At 50.5% G+C, this 22130-nt stretch overlaps 2 protein-coding genes across 6 annotated transcripts in view; one reads left to right on the forward strand and one right to left on the reverse strand.

Annotated features, from left to right (window-relative positions):
- The window catches only part of PMFBP1 (polyamine modulated factor 1 binding protein 1), a 37139-nt gene extending 34529 nt beyond the window's left edge, over positions 1-2610 (forward strand). For all 5 annotated transcript variants that reach the window (XM_067471083.1, XM_060788398.2, XM_067471086.1 and 2 more), the window contains 7 exons: positions 23-190; positions 302-364; positions 680-789; positions 898-972; positions 1409-1502; positions 1670-1734; positions 2348-2610. In XM_067471083.1, the coding sequence (XP_067327184.1) occupies positions 23-190; positions 302-364; positions 680-789; positions 898-972; positions 1409-1502; positions 1670-1734; positions 2348-2408 (636 nt within the window). In that variant the 3' untranslated portion in view covers positions 2409-2610. The remainder of the gene's footprint in view (positions 1-22; positions 191-301; positions 365-679; positions 790-897; positions 973-1408; positions 1503-1669; positions 1735-2347) is intronic.
- On the reverse strand, positions 2220-20135 carry DHX38 (DEAH-box helicase 38). Its single transcript, XM_060788402.2, has 26 exons — positions 19689-20135; positions 14671-14858; positions 14470-14586; positions 14107-14272; positions 13874-13995; positions 13712-13788; positions 12896-13051; positions 12305-12466; positions 12078-12185; positions 11814-11935; positions 11517-11654; positions 9090-9276; positions 8791-8976; positions 7426-7566; positions 7211-7321; positions 7010-7126; positions 5836-5943; positions 5623-5735; positions 5331-5539; positions 5103-5257; positions 4846-5001; positions 4624-4758; positions 4299-4424; positions 4076-4171; positions 3049-3170; positions 2220-2958 (listed from the first exon to the last, which is right to left on the reverse strand). The coding sequence occupies exons 1-26, from the start codon at positions 20057-20059 to the stop codon at positions 2874-2876; spliced, it is 3774 nt and encodes a 1257-aa protein (XP_060644385.2). The 5' UTR covers positions 20060-20135; the 3' UTR covers positions 2220-2873.
- Positions 20136-22130: the final 1995 nt, after the last annotated feature.

Below are 22130 nucleotides of genomic sequence, written 5' to 3' on the forward strand. Positions count from 1 at the left end.
GCCGCTGCCCATCCCCTGGCAGGTCTGTCGTGCGGAGGAGAGGCTGCAGAACCTGGGCCTCCAGGCGCAGCGCTGGCAGAAGGAGAACCGTGCGGCCCAGTTGACTCTGGAGGAGAAGGATGAGGAGCTGGTGGTCGCCAAGGTGGAGCTGGCGGCCGCCGAGGAGCGATGGCGCTGCATGGCCGAGGAGGTGCTGCAGGATGCCTCCTTCCAGGGGGTGGGAGTTGGGGAAGGGGCCGAGCCCTGGCCCTCCTGGGCTCACCCTTTCTCTTCTGTCCTCACATGGCATCTTCCTTGGCAGAGGGATGAGCTGCAGAATGAGGCCAACCTTCTCCGGCAGAAGTTTGTGGTTTCCAGCCGGGAGGTAGGTGTCTTCTCGGCAGCACTGGCTTCTGTCTTATCTGCCTTCCAGATTCAGGGCTGAGGGTCCAGGGGTTCAAAAGGATCTTGCAGTGCTCCTTCTGTAGAAGGAAATGCCCTCCTCGGCCCGCCTCCCAGTCCCAGAAGGCTCCTCTTAGCCAGATAGGAGGACAAAGGGGCCAGCCCTCCTTGTGTACATTCTTGAGATTTAGGCCTGGCAAACATCCAGAGTCTGGCCCACCTGGGCTCCCCAAGGGCCCTTGCCAAGCTAAAGAGGGACTGCCATTGCCCACCTGTGCATCCCTCTCCCCCAAAACAGGTGGAATCCCTGCAGACCTCCCTGGAGGCCGCCCAATCCGACAGCCGGCGCCTGCAGCACGAGAGCGAGCTGGTGATGGCCAACGTCAGCCAGTGGGTGACGGAGCAGAAGTGAGGGAGCTGCTGCTGCTGGCCTGGGGAGGGGGTTGGGAGGGGGTGTGGATGTGGGCTGCCCCATAGGCCAATGGGTTAAGCTCCTCACCCAAAGCTCTCTTGCAGAAAGGTCAATGAGAAGCTGGGCTGCAAGATCCGGGACCAGATCAAGCACATGGCTCAACTGACAGGCGAAAGAGAGTGAGTGGGGGCCAGGGATTGGGGGCAGGGCTGCAGCCCTTCCATGAGGTGTTATCCCTCTGCCCTCCAGAAAAAGGGGGGGCGGGGCTTGCACCTCTGTGCTCTTAAGGAAAGTGGTGTCCACCCCACCCCCCCCACCCCAAACCAGGTGCTGCCTGATGCTCATGCCATCATCCTTAAGGTATTTGTGGAGTTTGAATTTGACAAAATATATGGCTAGCCTGGTTCTCTTGATGCCTGTGCTCTTGTTATTTTTTTGCACTCCAATGACAAGGCAACTATAGCCCTAGAGCAACTAAAAACAGCAAATAGACAAGGGACAAATGGCACCTCTTGCCCATCATTCTTCTAAACGCCCCGCAAGCAGGGAGTACTGTGGCCTCCCACTGCCTCTGGCCCCTCTGCTCTGCTGACCACGGATGGCTTTTCTCTGCAGCCACCTTCAGGGACTGACGCAGAGGCTGGAGCAAGAGAACAAGCGGCTGAAGAACGAAGCGGACGACCGGCGCATTGAGTGTGAGCGCCTCAAGGTGAGCACCAGAGTCCCAGTGGCCCAAGAAGCTCTGCACTCCCCTGCCGGACCAACCTCTGCCCCCGAAGCTTGAAAAGTTTGGGGGAGCCCAGGGGAACGGTGGTGGCTGTGCATGATCATGGGCACAACTGAGCTACGTTACGCAGCTGCACTCCCTCCCTCCAGGCTCTCCGCAATCAAGACCTGGACTCATCCAAAGCATGGCAGTGCTCTACGTTCCCAGTGGAGGGGTGAGTGCCTTTGTGACAGAACCCCGGCACCACAGGATGACCCTGGCCTGGATGCCCTCCCTTCCCCTGTGGCGCCATGGGTTCCTTGGAGTAGAGGGTCACCACAGACCTTGTGAAACGGAGGTCGGGAGGAGGTTCCAGGGATAGACTCAAAGGAGACGGAGAGACAGTTGATGTCCAGGCTTGGCGCTTACTCCAGCCGCAGCCCAAAAGGGCCCTAGGGCAGGTGAGCCCTCCTGTTGGCAATGCCTGCCTGCAAAAGCCCCTTGAGGTAAGGCCTGCTTCACCACAGGCCACATCCTGTTCCCAACAGCCAAGCCTCATGCTCCTGCCCCGCCTGGCACATGCTGTCTGTCCCTCTTCTGTTCCCAGGTCATATCATTCAAATCCCTGCCACCCCCACGTTCCCAGGCAGGTGCCTTGCCACGAAGGGCTTGTTCTCCTTTTGTTCTGAGTGGAAATGCCACTGGAACTCACACACTGTATTCATAATGTAGAGAACGCCATCCGACGTTGCTTTGCTTTATTTTCAATGCCTCTGTCCCACAAACACAGGGGCTCCTGCAAGCGGAGTGCGGCTGAGTGACTCCCCCTTTGTTCTTTTCCCTTGCAGCTCCCCCCGGTTGCTTCAGAGGAAGAGCCAAGTGCTGGCCACAGAGTGGAACCGCCCTTAGCCCCCCCCCTCCCCTCGGGTGGCTGGTCCCGCTCTCCTCGACCTTTACCCTCCAAACAACCCCTTCTGGTCCTGTGGTGCCCGGCTCCGGGAGCTGCATCCCCACTGCAATCATGTGCCTTTGCCAGAGAAGAAGGGAAGAGACTTGTGCAAATACTAAGCCAATAAACGGGGGCAGCTCCGCTACCTCCCCCAAGAAGGGATGCCTGCCACGTCCTGCATCCTTTGGGGGTTGGGAGGGTCAAGGCTGTGGCGAGACGGGATGGCTCTCCAGGAGGAGGAGGAGGAGGAGGGAGGCGGACATTGCATTCCCCACAGGAAAGGGAGGCCCCTCTGCTCCGCTCCGCTGCAGGAGGGCAAATAGACGCACCGCTCAGAGCCTGGCCAGGAAGCAGCAACATTTATAGAAACAACAACATTACTTCTCAGTGTCTGTCCAAGGTAGGCCCCGTCTGGCGCTGCGTGGCTAGAGGCCAAAGCGGGCCGGTGTGTGGCGTGGCGTGGCTGGCTGCCCCTGCTCCTTCCGCCCCGGAGTATAGATCTTGGTGGACCTGCAGGGAGGGAGAGGAGAGGGACAGGTGAGCCAGCCGCTCTGCGGAGGCAAGGCCCACTGACCGCCAGAGCCCGCCTCCTCCTCCTACCTCACACTGCTGACGGGGTTGCGCCGCTCCTGCTCCTCCCGCCGGGCACGTAGCTGCTCCTCCGCTAGTGCCATCTCCTCCTCCATGGCAGATGCCTCCTCCTTGGCTCTGCGGCGACTCTCCTGCAGCAAAACGGGTGGTCAGGGTGACCTGCTCCCCTGAGACCCCATTCACATCAGCAACCCCCCCCCCCCCCCCCGGACATCTGAGGGAGAAGGCCACCCAGGACAACGACAGGGCCCTTCAAAAGCCACCCTGCTCTCAATGGGCCAGAGCCATTCTGGTAGTGGGAAGCACTTGGCCTCAGCCAGGGGAGGTCCTGTGCCAGAGAGCACAAGCCAAGGAAAGGCCCTTCCTGTAGGCTCCACATAGAGACCATCACAGCATGTGCATGAATGTTTCAGTGGAACATCCCCAACAAATGGGGCCTAATAATAATAACAACAACAACTGGTGGGATCATAAGCCTGAAAAAAAAAGTTACAGAAAATGAATATGTCAAACTACTCTGGGACTTCCGAATTCAGACAGACAGACAGTTTTGGAGTGCAATACTCCTGACCTCACAATCGTGTTAAAAACAAAGTATGGATTGTCGATGTTGCAGTCCCAGGTGACTGCAGGATTGAAGAGCAACAACTGGAAAAGCTGACACGATATGAGGATTTAAAGATCAAACTGCAAAGACTCTGGCACAAACCAGTAAAGGTGGTCTCAGTGGTGATGGACACACTGGGTGCAGTGCCTAAAGACCTTGGCCTGCACTTAAACACAATTGGTGCTGACAAAATTACCAGCTGCAGAAGGCCACCTTACTGGAATCTGCATGCATTATTTGCCCATACATCACACAGTCCTAGACACTTGGGAAGTGTCCAAAATGTGATCCAATACAACAGCCAGCAGAGTGATCTTGTCTGCTGTGGACTCATCTTGTGTTTATAATAATAATAATAATAATAATAATAATAATAATAATAATAATAATAATAGGCCTAGTGCCACCCTACCAGCTCAGCTCCCTTACCTGGCGTGATTTGCCGGCATGTTTGATGCTGTAGAACATGGGCCCCAATTCGGCCAGCCACTCGCCATCCACAGCTGTGACGCACTGCATATACTCCTGCAAAGGAGGGGTGGGGGCAGAGTTAAGGAGTACCCTGTGTGGCCTGTGCCTCATTCTGGATCCTCTAGGGCTGACAAGGTAGGGGGGGAAACGCCCCCTGCAATGCCTGCATCCCCTCACTGACCTTGGTGGTCATCACAAGCTCATGGTAGACAATGTAGTCTGGCGTGTAGCCCATGCCGAACAGGGAGCTGGTGGGGTGCAGGTGGCAGGGCATCCCGGTGCGAATGTTGACATATTCCCCAATGCCCTGCAGTCAGAAGAGAGCAAAGAAGGGAGCTGTTAGTTCACTGCCTGCCAGGGAGACACAAAGGCAGGATGCTGGCACCAACTCCCACAAGGTAAATTCTCTGCAGCAGTGGAAGGGGCCTCTTTCCCATAGAGAGGCCTTTGGTGCAGGGGAGAACCCCACAGAAGCCCCCCAACTTCCCTGCCCTTCCCAGAATCACCTTCAGTTTGGCGGCCTGGTGAAAGTAAGCCGCACAGATGCATTTGCGGACGATGTCCCAGTCGGTGCCGCAGGAAGCCAGGCTCATGCGCTGCTGCACCATGATGTCCTTCAGCTGTGCCCGCACCTCGCGCACCTGGAAAAAGTCCATCAGAGTAGTTGCAAATGGGATCCATTTTGGCCTCTCCCCCCTACCCCCCGCACTCCCGGGCCCGGACCGCACCTTGCGCATGGCCTTGGCATGGATGAAGTGCTCACTGCACCAGAGTGTGGAGTAGCTGTTGCTCTTCCACTGCAGGTAGACGTTCAGGTAGGTCAAGTGGTCGCTCTCCGGAACAGCAAACTTCTCCCGCACCTGGTCGCTCTCTTCCTCCCGGCCCTGAAGGAAAGGACACATGGCAGGAGGACGTGAAGAACAAAGCCAGGCAGCAACAGGGACCCTGATGCCCACCCCCCACTTCACTCTCTGCCGCGACACACCTTTGGCCGGTAGAAGATGGCCGGCACAGAGAGCATGGAGACGATCAGCAGGATCTCAGAGCTGCACCCCATGTCGCAGGAGACAATGAGCATCTTAGAGAGGGCCGGGTCCAGGGGGAACTCCACCATCAGGCGCCCTGTGGAGGTCAGTCCTCCTGCAGAGAAGGCAATAGGTGTCAGAAGGCATGCTCCTCAAGCCCCTCCCCGAATATGGAGCCCCCTCTGTACCTGTGTTGTCCAGTGCACCCAGGATCCACAACTGGTACATGGAGTTGAGCATGTTGTCTTCCGGAGGGGGGTCCATGAAGTGGAACTGGAGCAAGTCCTGGACCCCCAGGGACTTCAGCAGCAGCACCACGTTGGCCAGGTTCGTGCGCTGGATTTCAGGGACTGTGGTGGTCAGCAGCTCGTTCTTGTAGGCGCTCTGCGTGTAGAGTCTGATGCAAGATGGAAAAAGGGGCTCAGCAGGGGGCCTCAGTGCCCACCCCCACAAGGGACCCCACTCAGTGTCTCAGCCCACCTGAAACACTGGCCTGGCCCCGTCCTCCCGGCACGGCCGGAGCGCTGGTTGGCATTGGCCTGGCTGATGGGGTAGATCTGGAGCGCATCCATGCCGATCCGAGGGTTGAAGACCTGGAAGGGAAAAGGTGGGAAGAGTGGTAGGGTCAGCAGCCTCCCACCAGGCCCTCAAGGTCTCCCTCCCCCCCCCCCAAACCTGGCACCCCAGACCCACCTTCAGCTTGCAGTAGCCCGAGTCGATCACAAACATGATCCCATCCACCGTCAGAGAGGTCTCTGCAATGTTGGTGGCCACAATGCACTTTCGGACTCCGTCAGGGGCCTGCCAGGAATGGAGGTTCCAATCAAGGACTTGGTCTCTCCCACTCACCATATAGTAAACGTAACGCTTTCCCCTAGACATTAGGTCTAGTCATGCCCAACTCTGGGGGTGGTGCTCATCTAAGCTGAAGAGCCGGCATTATCTATAGACACCTCCAGGGTCATGTGGCTGGCATGACTGTATGCAGTGCTGTTACCTTCCCTCCAAAGCGTTACCTATTGATTTACTCAAATTTGCATGTTTTCAAACTGCTAGGTTGGCAGAAGCTGGGGCTAACAGCGGGAGCTCATCCTGCTCCCCAAATTCGAATCACTGACCTTTCAATCAGCAAGTTCAGAAGCTCATGGTTTAACCCGTTGCACCACCATGTGGCCCTACAATGAGCCCCCCCCCCAAATATATATATACTCCCCCAATATTGTCCCAATACAGATGATCCATCCTTAGAATGGAACAACTGTTCTTTCCAATTCCCAATTAGCCCCACCTCTGGGACCCCTTAGATAACCATCTTAGAGTTGGAAGGGACCCCAGGATCACCCAATCCAAGCCTCTTCTGCCAGGAAGACGCACCCAATCAACACCCTCCCAAAAGAATAAAAAAAATTTTTTGCTGCATATTTGTTTACCCAGCCCTGATGGTTCCCAGACCCGTCTTGCCAAATTCCCACAGTGAAAGGAACAGTTGGGGGGTTGCCCTTGTTGGGATTCAACTCCACACTGCCCAAGTCTCAAGTCCTCAATGAGGAGCCGTTTTAGTTAGCTTAGTATTGATTAATAGATTAGTGTTAAGAGTAGCTCAGATCCAGTTCTTTAACTATTAAGAAATACAGTTATTTCTTATTGTAAACACACTTTTTGTGATATTTTTAAGATTGGACTCTGAATGTTTGACTCCTAAGCTCTGAATTCTTGACAGCCACATCACACAGCACTTTACACTCTGCTCATTAATAATCTGATGCTCAACTTTTTGTTTTTGCACGTTCTGTGTTATATCTTAGGGTAGTTTCCCCTGACAGCCCCTGGTGCCAAGGGACGGGTGCCCCCTCCCTGGCTCCCTGACCTTCTGGAAGATCTTGGCCTGCAGGTCAGAGGGCAGCTGGGAGTAGATGGGCAGCACGGCCAGGGCAGGGGCGTTGGTCAGCTCCTCCAGGTGCTCCACGATCTGCTCAGAGGTGACCTGCAAGGAGAGCGAGGTGGAGAGGTGAGGCCCTGTGCAAAGGGGGTGAGGGAGGGGAATGGAGGCTCCCCTGGCCGAACTGACCTCAATGTCCTCCTGTCCTGGCATGAAGATGAGGATGTCCCCTGGAGCACTGGAGAGGTGCACCTGCAGGGCCTGCTTGACCGCTGCCTCCACATAGTCCTCCTGCGGCGTCTGAAGGAGAGAAGGGGGTGGTGTTCACCTTTCCAGACACAGCCCCCCTTTGCCCCCCTTCAACCACCCAGCCACACCCACCCCTCCAATGCCCCTCCCTTTACCTTACTGAAGAGGACGTCCACAGGGAAGGTACGGCCCGGGATATGGAAGATGGGCACGTTCCCAAAAAAGGCGGCAAACTTTTCTGCATCCATGGTGGCCGAAGTCACAATCAGCTTCAGGTCAGAGCGCCGGGCTACCACCTACAAAGGGCCAAAACCCCCATGTCATGTCATGCAGGGACCCTCTGCCTCCCCCACCAAAGGAAGTTCCCAAAAGAAAAGGCAGGGAAGCTCCAGATGTCACCTGGAGACTTTGCCCACATCAAAGAGTGCTGCAACTTCCACGTTCTCATTTCCAGTGCGCCAGTGCTTTATGGGCAACCACAGGCAGAAAGCAGGTGCACTACCATTTGGATGTCTGGAAATTTATTTATTTATTTACAGCATTTATATTCCGCCCTTCTCACCCCAAAGGGGACTCAGAGCGGCTTGCAAGTTATACGTACATACAATATATTACGTTATTAGCATAGCACAATATTCGTATTATATATGACTACATTGTGCTATGCTAATAACATTGCACTATACTGCAATATTATTAGTTACATTACATCTAATATATAATTATTACTTTATTGTATTATTAGTATTATATTGTGTTACAATGTTATGATTAATATTATATGTATATACAATATATTATTGGTGTAGCACAATATTAGTATTATATATTACTATGTTGTATTATAGCACTACACTGCAATATTACTAATAATATATGTAATACAAAATATACAATTATTTTAGTTTATTATTATTAGCATTATATTTAATTACATTATAATACTATAATCAATATTATATGTATATATAATCTACATAAATAAGAATGTATTGTTCGAATGTATTGTGAGATTAATATAGCTCAAAAACCACTGGATAAAGTGACACCAAATTTGGACACAATGCACCTATCAGGCCAACGAGTGGCCATCATTCATAAAAACACTGAAAAACACAGTAGAAGGGACTTTAAAAGCCAAAAAAACACAAATTACATTACAACGCATGCGCAAAACCACACACGCACATATATATATATATATATATATATATATATATATATATATATACACATGCAGACACACACATATATACATATACACAAATGTACACACAGAAAACATATACACAGGCTGGGCCACAGCAACACATGGCAAGGAACAGCCATGGCCTTTGGCCTTTGGCCATTGAGCACCACCCCTTTTTCTTGCTTATAAAAGCCACAAAGTAACCATCCTGCCTGCAACATCACCTTCCCAAACCTACACTCAAGGATCTCTTCTCCCACTTCAGGAGCCTCCACATAACTGCTGGTAAGGAAATGATGCCCACAAAGGCATTGAGAGCCAGGCCCCTTACCTCACGCAGGAGGCCGAAAAGAACATCTGTGTTGAGGGAGCGCTCGTGGGCCTCGTCCATGATGATGGCACTGTAGTGGTCAAGGTCAGCCTCTCGCAGAGACTCCCGCAGCAAGATCCCGTCAGTCATGTACTTAATGACGGTGTTCTCGGAAGTGCAGTCCTCAAAGCGGATGGCGTAGCCCACCTGGCGGGAGGGAAGGAAGCCAGGAGGCTGCGTCATGGGAGCAAGCGCCACCGTCTCCCATGATCCAACCCAGGCGAAGGGAGGGAGGCTTGGTCCTGACCCCTGGCACTGACCTCCTCCCCGAGGCTCACGCCCATCTCCTCACTGACGCGCTTAGCCACCGACATGGCCGCCACTCGCCGTGGCTGTGTGCATCCGATCATGCCGTAGTCCGTGTATCCGTCCTCATGCAGGTACTGCGTCAGCTGTGTGGTCTTGCCACTGCCGGTCTCCCCCACCACGATCACAATGCTGTTGTCTCTGCAAAGAGGGAAAGAGGAAGGTCACTGCATCGCAAAGGCAAACCCACACCACTGTCTTTGGAGCAACTTCTTGCAACCTCTATCTGAGCTGATAGGCTCAAAAATAACCTGCACCTGGGTTGATTCCACCATGATATATAGCGGAGTACCAGAAGCAAACTTCATAACCAGCAGAAACTCACATGTGATGAGCTGGGATACGTTTCTATAGCTTAGGATGCACAGGATTGCAGAGTCAGAACTTTAGGTTAAGAAATAATTATTGAAGTAAAAGAAATACATTCTAGATAGAAAAGGTCTTGGAGCTAATCAGTATACTACGTCTCATCTTCTAAGAAAGGTAAAAGGGTAAAAAGAATAAAAAATCCACGCAGCTACATTTTGCCTAAAGGGAGGGGCAAAAGGCATCCTCACTGAAAGGAAGAAAAAGGCAGAGAGAACAATGGTGGCGATATTCCACATGGTCAGCCCAGGGCAATAAAAATACCTTTAAAAAGGAAGTTCCCTCATAGAGTTTCCATTGATGCATTTTCAAAGGGGGAGGAGACAGTGACAAGGAGGAGGAGGAAAGACAGCCCTTTTTGGTAAACATGTATAGGAATGTGGGGGAGGAATCTCTCAGCCTAATCCTACCTCTAGTCAAGCTACTCATTAAGGACTGGAGACTTGATGACACAAGAGACTTGTGCAGTCCACAATGCTTTCTGTTCCACATTTTTTTTAAAAAATTAAGCAATTTAACTTTACACTTCAGTTTTACAAAGAATCGCCACACATTACTAGTAATGCAATAATTATAAGATTCAGATCTTCACTTAGCTTTGGAAACCCACCTGGGCACAGCACACACTCTGCCTGAGAGCAAAGCCATGGCAAACACCTCTCAATTTAATTTTATTTAGTTAGTTACTTTATATCAGGGTCCCCAAACCAAGGACCGGGGGAATAGATGAGGCCCTCCAAGGTATTTTACCTTGGCTTTAAAAGAATGAGGACCCCTGCTTTAGATCCTTCTCACCTCCCTCCCAAGGCAGCTCTGAACTAATCATGTTAAGAAAGAATCAACTTAGGATCTCCGTAAGTTGAAAACAACATGAAGAAACATAAGAAATGTACCCATGTTCTACAGCACACAAGCCTTTTTGTTTATACTTATTTACTATTTATTTACCACACTTGTACCCTGCCCTTCTCACCCAAAGGGGACTCAGGACAGCCTCAGAAAGGCAAAATTCAATGCCGTATATACATATACATGTACTCTATTTCCTCGGAAATAAGACAGCACCTTATATTAATTGTGGCTCCTAAAGATGCACTAGGTCTTATTTACAGGGGATGTCTCATTTTTCTATGAAGAAGAATTCACATTTAGGTAAAGGTAAAGGATTCCCCCTGACATTAAGTCCAATTGTGTCCGACTCTGGGGTGCTGTGCTAATCTCCATTTCTACACTGAAGAGCTGGCGTTGTCTGCAGACACCTTCAAGGTCATGTGGCCAGCATGACTGCATGGAGAACTGTTACCTTCCTGCTGGAGTGGTACCTATTGATCTACTCACATTTGCATGTTTTCGAGCTGCTGGGTTGGCAGAAGCTGGGGCTCATAGCGGAAGCTCACCCCACTCCCCAGATTCGAACCTGTGACCTTTCGGTCATCTAGCTCAGCAGCTCAGCGGTTTAACCCACTGCACCACTGGGGGCTCCACATTTATTCACATTTTGTTCACATTTATTGTTGAACAAAAAAAATGAACAATTATTGTATACTGTACAGTAGTTGTCAGTACATAATAAATATACCCGCCCTCACACACAGGGCTACGAAAAATAAGGGCTGTGAAGTCACTGGCTCCCACACACTGTCCGGAGACTGTAACAATCCCCCACAGCAGTTCCTGTACAACAGGGACGCTATTGCAGCTTCCGGCCACCAGGGGGAGCATGCTTCCAAACAAAAACTTTGCTAGGTCTTCCTTTCAGGGGAGGCCTTATATTTAGCAATACAGCAAAACCTCTACCAGGTCTTATTTTCAGGGCATATCTTCTTTATGGGGAAACAGGGTTCATGTTTATGTATATACATATGCATATATTCCTTTCCCATTGCCTTAGATGCAATCAGTTGGAGGATAAGATTGTTTTCAGCACAATAGCAGCAATCCTTCTCCCCCAATGGCCACTTGGGAAACACAACAAAACCTTAAGACGGGCTGGAAAATCCAGCTGGCAGACTGACCGGATGACCGTCAGCAGCTCCTGCTGGACAGCAAAGATGGGCAGGTACTGCCTCTGCTCCGCAATTGACTTCTTCTTGGCAAACTCACTGCTGGCTTCGCTCTTCTCTTTCATGTGGTCAGCAAACTTCTGCTCCGTTCTGAAGGAAGGAAGGAGGGCAGGAGGGAGGGAAGGGAGGAGGGAGAGAAGGGAGGAGGGCACCAGACTCAGCATCCCCTCCAGGGCCTGTTCCCTCGCTCACTCGCGCCCCTCCCCCCCCCCCCCCCCCCCCGTCAGCTAGAAACTCCCCAAACCCTACCTGTAATCCACGCTGCCATCTTCCGCCAGGATCTGTTTGGCCCCCTCCTCATCCTCCTCCTTCTTGATGCCCATGATGTTTCCCAGCTTTGTGCCCGCCAGCTCCCAGTGCTTGTGCTGGGCCTGAAAAAGCAGCAGACCCCAGACACGCAGTCAGGCTCTGAAGGAGTCAGGGCCCATGCCTCCCCCTCCCAATTTGACCCCCAACTCTATCCCTAACCCTCGCCCCCCCAATCGCATCCAAGCCAACACTGAGGAGACCTGCCTTCTTGCGCTCCTTCTGCTCCCGGTGTTTTCGCACCAACTGGCTCCCCTTCCGGGCGATAATGGCCAGGTCTGATGTGGCGTCCTTGACGGGAATCACAGGCTCCGGCTGCGAGGAAGTTGGGAGGGTGGAAAGGAGGGAGACAGAGAGGGGCGCAGGGTGACTGGCTGACCGGGCAAGGGGTGGCCTCCTCTCTGCCCCAGAGACCCCTCCCTCTCCCTACTTACCTGTTTGGTGAACACGATGCGCCCGTCCAGGAAGGGGGGCACCAGATTGTGGACCAAAAGGTGAACCTTGGCGGCGTTGTCCTCCTCAAAGTCCTCATCCACCTCCAGCCGGTGCACCACACCACTGGTCAGCATGCGGTTTGTCTCCCAGCGCTCATTGTCCTGCCCAGCAGAAGACGACAAGTCTGGGTCAGCACCCCACAGCCCTGGGCTCCTCACCATGAGAATGCACATTTTGCCTCTTTCTTTAGGCAAAATGTAGCTGCATGGATTTTTTTGACTTTTTACCCTTTTAGTTCTTTAGATTAGATTTAGTAAGCTAGTTGACTCCAAGACCTAGAATGTATTTCTTTTACTTCAATAAATATTTCTGAAACTAGAGTTCTGACTCTGCAATCCTGTGCCATCCCAAGATATAGAAGCTTATCTCAGCTAATCACGTATAGGTTTCTGCTGGTTATGAGGTTTACTTCTAGTACTCTGCTGTATTTATGGTGGAATCACCCCAATTGAGGATTATTTTGGAGCCTAAGAGCTCAGATTCCTCAACATGGAGCCCCACAGCCACCCTCTCCTCTGTAGCCACCCCACCTCATTGATCTGCCTGCGCTGAGCAGAGATGCGCTTCTGCCTCTGCTTCTGCAGGTGCTGCTCCCGCTTCCTGACATACTCCTCCGAGGAAGAGGCCAAAGGGTTGTGGAACTCGTCGTAGCCTTCGTCCATCATGTACCAGTCTCTGTCTGCTTGCTGTGGAGGGAAAAGAAAGAGGAAAGCGCATTCAACAGGGCAAACAGGAACCCGTCCTGCAGGGAAGGTGCCTGATGGCCTGCGGTCCATGGAAGATGCAAAACAAGAGTGAGATGGCTGGGAATGTTGTCAGCTCCAGGCACAGCCCTGATCAAGACGGGTGGGGCAGCATGGTTGCCATTGATCAACCTCAGGTGCACTGTGGCCTGCCCTTCCAGCCCCCACCACAAAAAGAACCTAGATTAAAGCACCCGGAATTTGCTGCTTCTCCAATGAACTAGGGGAACTATCTTCCCAAGCTAGGAAGGTTCCTCCATTCTATCATCCTTCAGTTCAAATAACAGCAACACATGATAGCTATAACAGCAAACCTGGGAGATTTATTTATTTACTCGTTTACTTATTTATATCCCACCTTTCTTTACCCCAAAGGAGACTTAAGGCGGCTTACATAGAGGCAATTATTCAATGCCTTAAAACACATACAATTCCAAAAATATTAAAATTAAGTTTAAAATTAATACATATCAGACATTTAAAAACATTACATTCCATATTAAAATCATGCCAGGAGATGCCCTCCTTGGTGCCCCTGGAGCCAAGACATGGCCCTGAACTTTGGGTCACTGGTCAAGATGTGGGCTGTGCAGCCCAACTCACCCGCTGGTCCTCTTCCCACTGCTGCCGCTCCTCCTCAGTATCAAAGGCAATTCCGTCCTCCCCATCTTCACGCTTCCCTAGAAACAGAAAAGACAGTGTCAAGGGACGCCTCTTGTCCAGGGAGCACAGGCAACCGCATTTCCTCATTAAGGTCTCACTCACCTCTGCCTCTAGAAAGCCATGGGGCGGAGGCTCCCAAGTGCCTCTGATTGTCGGCCCAGTCATTGTACTTATACGAAGGGGTGGGCAGCGGAGTCTCTTCCGGGTAGCGGCTCCGTAGGGACCTGCAAGGGATGGCCGTGAGGACTAAGGGCCCCTTCCACTCCCTCTCAATTCCTGCCACTGCACTGGAGGCCCCTCCCACCCTCCCCGTGGCCACAGTGCCCTCTCCGTACCGATCGCGGTCCCTCCGGTCGCTGTCGCGGGAGGCAGAGCCCCGGTGGCTGCGGTCAGAGTCCCGGTGGGAAGGGGTGGGTGAGGGGGACTCCCACTGCGACCGGCGCGAACTGCTGTAGCCACTGTCCTCCTCCTCCCAACCAGAGCGTGAAGGAGTCGCTGCATCTGGAGGTAGAAAACAGGCATATTTTGAACTGAACACCACAGCCTCCCTCCTGACGTGCTCCTTTCAGGGCTTGTCACACAGGCCACTGGGTGCTCTATGGAGCCAGGGAGAGGCCAGGAGTGCAAAGGGATGTCTAGCATGAAAGCACTGACAGTCTTGGGCAGGTATGGAGAGACAACTAAGAGAAAATGTGTACCTTTGGGCCGGTGACGAGGGCTCTCTGGCTCGTTCCTTCGACTGCCGCTCCGTTCCGATGAGCCCTCTCGCTCTGAGTGTCCCCCGCTGCTACTACGTCGACTCCGGTCCCGATCATCTGTGGAGACAAGCTCTGGTCAGCCCTGACCCTCTCTGGGAAAGGGTCCCTGGGGGGGAGGGGGAAGCTCCCGGCGGGGCAAACCTCGGTCCCGCTTCCGATCGTGGTCCCGCTCACGGCCGTGGTCCCTCTTGCGCTCTTTCTCCTCCTTGGAGGAAGCAAAGACCCCCTGCTCCCTCCGCTCTCGCTCTCGTTGCCGGCTGCGCTCCCAGAACTCCTCGCTGACGCCTCCGGTGTGCGATGGGGTCTCCACCCGTGCAGAGCGGTAATGCCTGCAAATGCAGGGTCAAAAGGGGGGGGGGATATGAGGAAAGTCAGGCTCTGCTCAAGGGGTGGGGTCGCCATCTTTTTCAGTTCTTTTTTAAAGTCCTTATTTTTTCTATTAAATCTGCACACTTCTTACAGTATTGCAATATAAGAACAAATCAAACTCTAAAATTCTACACCATTTATTTATTTATTTACTACATTTATATACCACCCCTCTCAGCCCAAGGGCGACTCGGAGCGGTTAACAATAGGCAACAATTCAATGCCAGAACAGTTACAACAAATTAAAACAATGATAAATACTTTAAAATACTAACAGCAATATAAAAACATAAAAATTATACAGAGCATTTAAAAAACATTGTCAAAGCGTATCCATCTCAAATCATTGTCCAGTTGCGTTGTCAATTGTCCATAACATCATATATCTATGCCATATTTGGGAAGACCTGTTCAAAAAGCCAGGTTTTTACCATTCTTCAAAAGGACAGGAGGGAGGGGGCCGATCTTATCTCTCTAGGCAGGGAGTTCCACAGTCATCCCATTCTCTTTCCCTTCCCAGATCAGAGGCTGACAGATAACCTTCCTGGCAGTTCCCAAACCTCGAAGTTCTTCTCTGTTGTCTCATTTTCCCAATAACAAGCACGTTGTCACCAAATTCTCAGTGCATCTTGTCAAAAATATTAAAAATTAACTAGATGTATTGTCGAAGGCTTTCATGGCCGGAATCACTGGGTTGTTGTAGGTTTTGTTGGGCTATATGGCCATAGTTTAGAGGCATTCTCTCCTGACATTTCGTCTGCATCTATGGCAAGCATCGAAAAAACCTACAACAACCCAATTAACTAGATATTTTTAATTACAAAAATGTAATCTAGCACTGAATGGATTAAATGGATGCAATGACCCAGAAAAAGCTGCAGTTCTATATAAGCAGGTGTGCCTGTAGCTTAGTAGGCCTCAGTGTTGGTTTGTCTCAGTGGGAGAATGATCTCAGTCTGTGAGAAGGCCTCCCAGTGTGAGGTAGGCCTCAGTCTGTGAGAGAAGCCTCTGTGTGAGTTAAGCCTTAGTATGAGAAGGCCTCATATGTGAAGCTCCAGTGTGAAGGTAAAACTTTATTTGTGTTATGGAAACCTTGTTCTTGTAAATAATGCAACCATATTATTTTTGCTATAAAGAAAAGCCTCCCATGGAAGAGGTAACATTGGCCTGTGTGTTTTTGTTCTTTTTATCACGTTGGCTACTGGTGCTGGGTCACGCTGCTGCTGATAAATTACTTTGCTGTACATTTATGAGGAGGGTCTTTTGTTAATAAGCCCACTTGCCTGACACATCTGAGGGCAGTATGCATTTACTTTTGTTTCTGGAGCATCCAGCTAACAAATGCTTTCTGTATAGTCTCAACAAATCCTCTTCTATTAAGTAGGGCCCTAGATTGGGGGTGCAACCCCTCCCTTGATGGGTGACCATATTTGGTGCTATTCATTAGCCCTAAAACCTTCTCTCTAGCTATATTTCCTTTCTTTTTTTCCATTTTGAAATGTTGGTTCTCCTATTGACACAGGGGTGGTTTGAAATAGGAACCGGTCTCCCCCTTTCCTCCCTGGACGGACTGCCTCCATGGAATAATAGAAGACAACGTTGTGAGGGATCCCAAAGGAGGCCACCCAATCCGCCTCCTTCTGCCAGGCAGGAAGGCACCATCCAAACCCTCCCGACTGGTGGCCATCCCACCTCTGCCTCCAATCCTCCAGAGGAGTTAGATAAAATAATAGATTCACAGAACTCCAGTGTTGGGAGGGACCACAAAGAAGGCCATCCATCCCTAGTCGATTCACATCAAACAAGTAAAAACCATCAGAGAACCCTGGAAATACGGCCATGCTGTTCATGCTGAAGAAGATTGACAGAATGGTGGAATCACAGAATCTTAGGCCCCTTCTACAGTCATATAATCAGATTATCAAAACATATAATCCACATTATCTGCTTTAAACTGGATTATATGAGTCTACACTGCCATATAATCTAAGTCAAAGCAGATAACATGCATTTTATATGGCAGTGTAGAAGAGACCCTAGGAGCCATCCAGTCTGGCCCCTTCCTGTCACAAAGTAAGACACAAACTAAGGACCCCTGGCAGGCGGCCATCCCGCCATGGATGTGGTAAAATACAATTGGAAAAGAGATGGATGCAACAGAGACACAGATGTCATGGGTATATCATAGAACAGGCAAGGGTCAAGTTGGGACCTCCCAGACAGGCTGTAAAGAATTGTGGAAGTTGAAGTCCAAAACACCAGGAGGAAGGGCCGAAGTTGGCACAGGCCTGTTGTTGAATCTTGGGAGTTGGGAGACTTCAAAGCAAGAAAACATTATCTGAGTGTACCCAACAGATGTCCATCCTGCCAGCTCTATTTTAAAGCCTACAGAGAAGAAAATCAATAGAATGATAGAATCCTAGAATTCGGAAGAGGCCCGAGGTGCCATCCAGCCTGACTCCTTCTGTCACAAAGAAAGACAATCTAAGCACCCCTGACAGACAGCCATACTGCCATAGATGTGGTAAGATACGATTCCAAGAGACGGATAGATGAGCATGAGAGACAGATGTTATGGGTATATCGTAGAACAGGCCTGGAACAAGTTGGGTCCTCCCTGCATGCGATTTGGACTTCCACCATGTAGGAGCAGAGGAAACAGGCTTCGGAGCATTAGTGGAGTTTGGGGGAAATAGACATTGACATTTGGGAGTTGTAGTTGCTGGAATTTATAGTCTACCTACAATCAAATAGCATTTTGAACCCCACCAATGATAGAATTGGGCCAAACTTCCCACACAAACCCCCATAACCAACAGAAAATACTGGAGGGATTTGGGATGAATTTCAATAGTGATTTAGAGAAGATGTAGTTCACCTACATCCGTAGAGCACTATGAACCCAAACAACTATGCCAAAGGAATTCCTAAGACCATCAGAAATATGTGTTTTCTGATGGTCTTTGGTGACCCCTCTCAAACCCAAATGAAAAAGTATTCTGAACCCCACCAATGAAAGAATTGGGCCAAACTTCCCACACATAACCCCCATGAAAAATAGAAAATATTGTGTTTTCTGATTGTCTTTGGTGACACGTCTGACAACACCTCCCTCACGACCCCGCTCCCAGGGGGCTTGACGCCCAGGTTGAGAAATGCTGTTTTAAAGATTTCTTTTTAAACTTGCAGTTGAACATCAGGAAGAACTTCCTGACTGTAGGAGCTGTTCAACACTGGAACACTCTGCCTCAGAGACTGATGGAAGCTCCTTCTACAGTGGCTATTAAACAGAAGCTGGATGGTCATCTGTTGAGAGTGTTTTGATTGTGCTTTTCCTGCATGGCAGGGGGTTGGACTAGATGGCCCAAAAAAGGAAACACCATCAGAGCACCCCGACAGATGATTACCATGTAGATGTAGACCAGGTCTGGGCTGTTTGGGCCTTCCCTCCAGGTGTTTTGTTGGACTTCAACTCCCACAACTTCTAACAGCCTCTGGCCCTTTCCTTCTCCCCCTCAGCCGCTTAAGCAGCTGAGGGGGAAAAGGAAGGGGCCTGAGGCTGTTAGAAGTTGTGGGAGTTGAAGTCCAAAACACCTAAAGCTCAAACGCCTGAGGGGGAAAAATGACAGGGACCCAGGCTGTTAGAAATTGTGGGAGTTGAAGTCCAAAACACCTGAAGCTTAAGCGGCTGAGGGAGGAAATGAAAGGGCGTGAGGCTGTTAGAAATTGTGGGAGTTGAAGTCCAAAACACCTAAAGCTTAAACGCCTGAGGGGGAAAATGAAAGGGACCCAGGCTGTTAGGAATTGTGGGAGTTGAAGTCCAAAACACTCGAAGCTTAAGTGGCTGAGGGGGAAAAGGAAGGGGCCAGAGGCCGTTAGGAATGGTGGGAGTCCAAAACACCTAAAGCTTAAACGCCTGAAGGGGAAAATGAAAGGGACCCAGGCTGTTAGGAATTGTGGGAGTTGAAGTCCAAAACACCTGAAGCTTAAACGCCTGAAGGGGAAAAGGAAGGAGCCTGAGGCTGTTAGGAATTGTGGGAGTTGATGTCCAAAACACCTGAAGCTTGAGTGGCTGAGGGGGAAAAGGAAGGGGCTTGAGGCTGTTAGGAGTTGTGGGAGTTGAATCCCAAAACACCTGAAGCTTAAGCGGCTGAGTCTAAAGCTTAAACGCCTGAGGGGGGGAAATGAAAGGGACCCAGGCTGTTAGGAGTTGTGGGAGTTGAAGTCCAAAACATTTGAAGCTTAAACGCCTGAGAAGGAAAATGAAAGAGACCCAGGCTGTTAGGAATTGTGGGAGTTGAAGTCCAAAACACCTAAAGCTAGAAGCTAGAGCGGCTGAGGGGGAAAATGACAAGAGCCTTAGGCTGTTAGGAATGGTGGGAGTTGAAGTCCAAAACACTCGAAGCTTAAGTGGCTGAGGGAGGAAATGAAAGGGCCTGAGGCTGTTAGGAATGGTGGGAGTTAAAGTCCAAAACACCTGAAGCTAGAGCGGCTGAGGGGGAAAATGACAAGAACCTTAGGCTGTTAGGAATGGTGGGAGTTGAAGTCCAAAACACCTGAAGCTTGAGTGGCTGAGGGGGAAAAGGAAGGGGCCTGAGGCTGTTAGGGATGCTGGGAGTTGAAGTCCAAAACCCCTTAAGGGAAGGCCCAAGTGGGCCCAGACCTGGCCTAGATTAACAACATTCGCCTCAGACACTGATAGGAATACTCTGGATGGCATAGGGAAGGCCCAAGTTGGCCCAGGCCTGCTCTGGAAGTTCTCTCTCTTGTTCCTCCGAAGCCTGGCTCACCGCTCCCTCCGGGATCCTCTCCCCGCGCCGCCTCCGCCTCCGTCCCTCTCCTCCTCCTCCTCCGCCGCTTCCGCCTCTCCCTCTGGGCGCTGCTCCTGCTGTGGCTCCGAGGCCCAGTCTCCGTCGGAGGAGAGCCGGGCCCGCTTGGTGTTATTGGCGGCCTGCTCCTCCTTCTCGCGGCGCTTCTGGGCGGCCAGGAGGTCGAGGCCTAGCAGCGAGGCCCTCGGGGCCGGGACCTTGAAGACGTGCTGCTCCTCGGCCGCGCTCCTCCGCCTCGCCGCCGGCAGCACCAGCCCGCCCGCCTGCGCCCCCGGAGACAGGCCCTCCAGCCGGTGCAGCGACGCCTCCTCCGCCGCCTCCGCTTCGCCCATCTCCCCTCAAGACCGGGCCCGACGCTGGCCGGGCGCCGCCATTGCCCGACCCACAATGCCCCGCGACGGAAGGCGGGACTTCCGCCTCGGGGAGTGATTGCCAAGCCAGACCGGAAGAGAGAGTCCCTGCTGGGTTGTTGGAGGTTTTTCCAGGCTATAGGGCCATGTTCTAGAGGCATTCTCTCCTGACGTTTCGCCTGCATCTATGGCAAGCATCCTCAGAGTTGTGAGGTCTGTTGGAACTAGGAAAATGGGTTGATATATCTGTGGAATGACCAGGGTGGGGCAAAGGACTCTTGTCTGCTGGAGCTAGGTGTGAATGGGTTGTTGTAGGTTTTTCCGGGCTATAGGGCCATGTTCTAGGCATTCTCTCCTGACTCTGGTCTTGTCCCACTCTGGTCTTTCCACAGATATAGAAACCCATTTTCCTAGTTCCAACAGACCTCACAACCTCTGAGGATGCTTGCCATAGATGCAGACGAAATGTCAGGAGATAATGCCTCTAGAACATGGCCATATAGCCTGGAAAAACCTACAACAACCCATTCACACCTAACTCCAGCGGACAAGAGTCCTTTGTCCCACTTTGGTCTTTCCACAGATATAGAAACCTGCATCTATGGCAAACATCCTCAGACGTTGTGAGGTCTGTTGGAACTAGGAAAACGGGTTTACATATCTGTGGAAAGACCAAAGTGGGACAAAGGACTCTTGTCTGCTGGAGCTAGGTGTGAATGGGTTGTTGTAGGTTTTTCCGGGCTATATGGCCATGTTCTAGAGGCATTCTCTCCTGACGTTTCGCCTGCATCTATGGCAAGCATCCTCAGAGGTTGTGAGGTCTGTTGGAAGTAGGAAAGGGGTTTATATATCTGTGGAAAGACCAGGGTGGGGCAAAGAACTCTTGTCTGTTGGAGGTAGGTGTGAATGTTTCAACTTGCCACGTTGATTAGCATTTAATGGCCCTTGCAGCTTCAAAGCCTGGCTGGTTGCTGCCTAGAGGACTCCTTTGCTGGGAAGTGTTAGCCGTACCTGGTTGTAAATAACAGTGAGTAAAGAGCAACACTCAGAAAGCAAGGGAAATCCAGACAAGAATCAATCAGGGTATAGTACAATCTAGTAATCTAGAATACTAATATTGTGCTATGCTAATAATATATTATATGTACATATAATACATACAATCTCCCCATATTTTATGTAATATTAATATTATATGTACATACAATATATTGTTAGCATAGCACAATATTAGTATTCTAGATTACTAGATTACTCATTTATAATATTGTAACATAGTAATATTAATATATTAAATATAATGATTACTGATAGTATCTAATATATAATGATATACTGTTTTATTATTGTTTTTGTATTATTTACTAGCCATCCCCTGCCACGCATTGCTGTGGGCCACATGGGGGTTCTGTGTGGGAGGTTTGGCCCAATTCTATCGTTGGTGGGGTTCAAAATGCTCTGATTGTAGGTGAACTATAAATCCCAGCAACTATAACTCCCAAATGCCAAGATTTTATTTCCCCCCAAACTCCACCAGTGTTCACACACTGCCACTTTCAAAAAGCTGCGCCGTGAAGTGATAGTTGGCTCCGCCCCCGTTGCTATGGCAACTCAGCTCAAGCTACCAGCCACCATCTCTAACAAAATATAATCCTACATACTTACCATTTATTAACTACTGTTTAAACAACACATAACCATAAGAATAAAAGTTACACATCGTCACAACTATGCTAGCAATATAATATATTGTATGTATGTATGTATGTGTGTATGTATATATATATTGTAAGCCGCTCGGAGTCCCCTTCGGGGTGAGAAGGGCGGCATATAAATGTCATAAATAAATAAATGTATATTTGTATGTTTTAAGCTGTAATGTTTTTGGTTGTGAGGCACTTGTACCCTCTGTATGGAGAGATAAAGTGGGATATAAATAAATAAATAATAGATAATTATTGTGTGGGGATAAATCAGGCATGGGCCCTCCTTCAGGTGTTTTGGACTTCAACTCCCACGATTCCTAACAGCCTACCAAGTTGACACATGCGTG

This window comes from Anolis sagrei, chromosome 8 (genome assembly GCF_037176765.1).
Source record: "Anolis sagrei isolate rAnoSag1 chromosome 8, rAnoSag1.mat, whole genome shotgun sequence".
NCBI classification, from domain to species: Eukaryota; Metazoa; Chordata; class Lepidosauria; order Squamata; family Dactyloidae; genus Anolis; species Anolis sagrei.

Bases quoted from the DNA above. Each gene is read 5' to 3' on its own strand.
- DHX38 (XM_060788402.2), bottom strand. From the start codon at position 20,059: ATGGGCGAAGCGGAGGCGGCGGAGGAGGCGTCGCTGCACCGGCTGGAG. The intron at 13,996-14,106 runs GTACGGAGAGGG...CATCCCTTGCAG, and splicing joins GACCGGAGGGACCGCGATCG to GTCCCTACGGAGCCGCTACC. The intron at 3,171-4,075 runs GTAAGGGAGCTG...GTTTTGCTGCAG, and splicing joins ATGCCGGCAAATCACGCCAG to GAGAGTCGCCGCAGAGCCAA.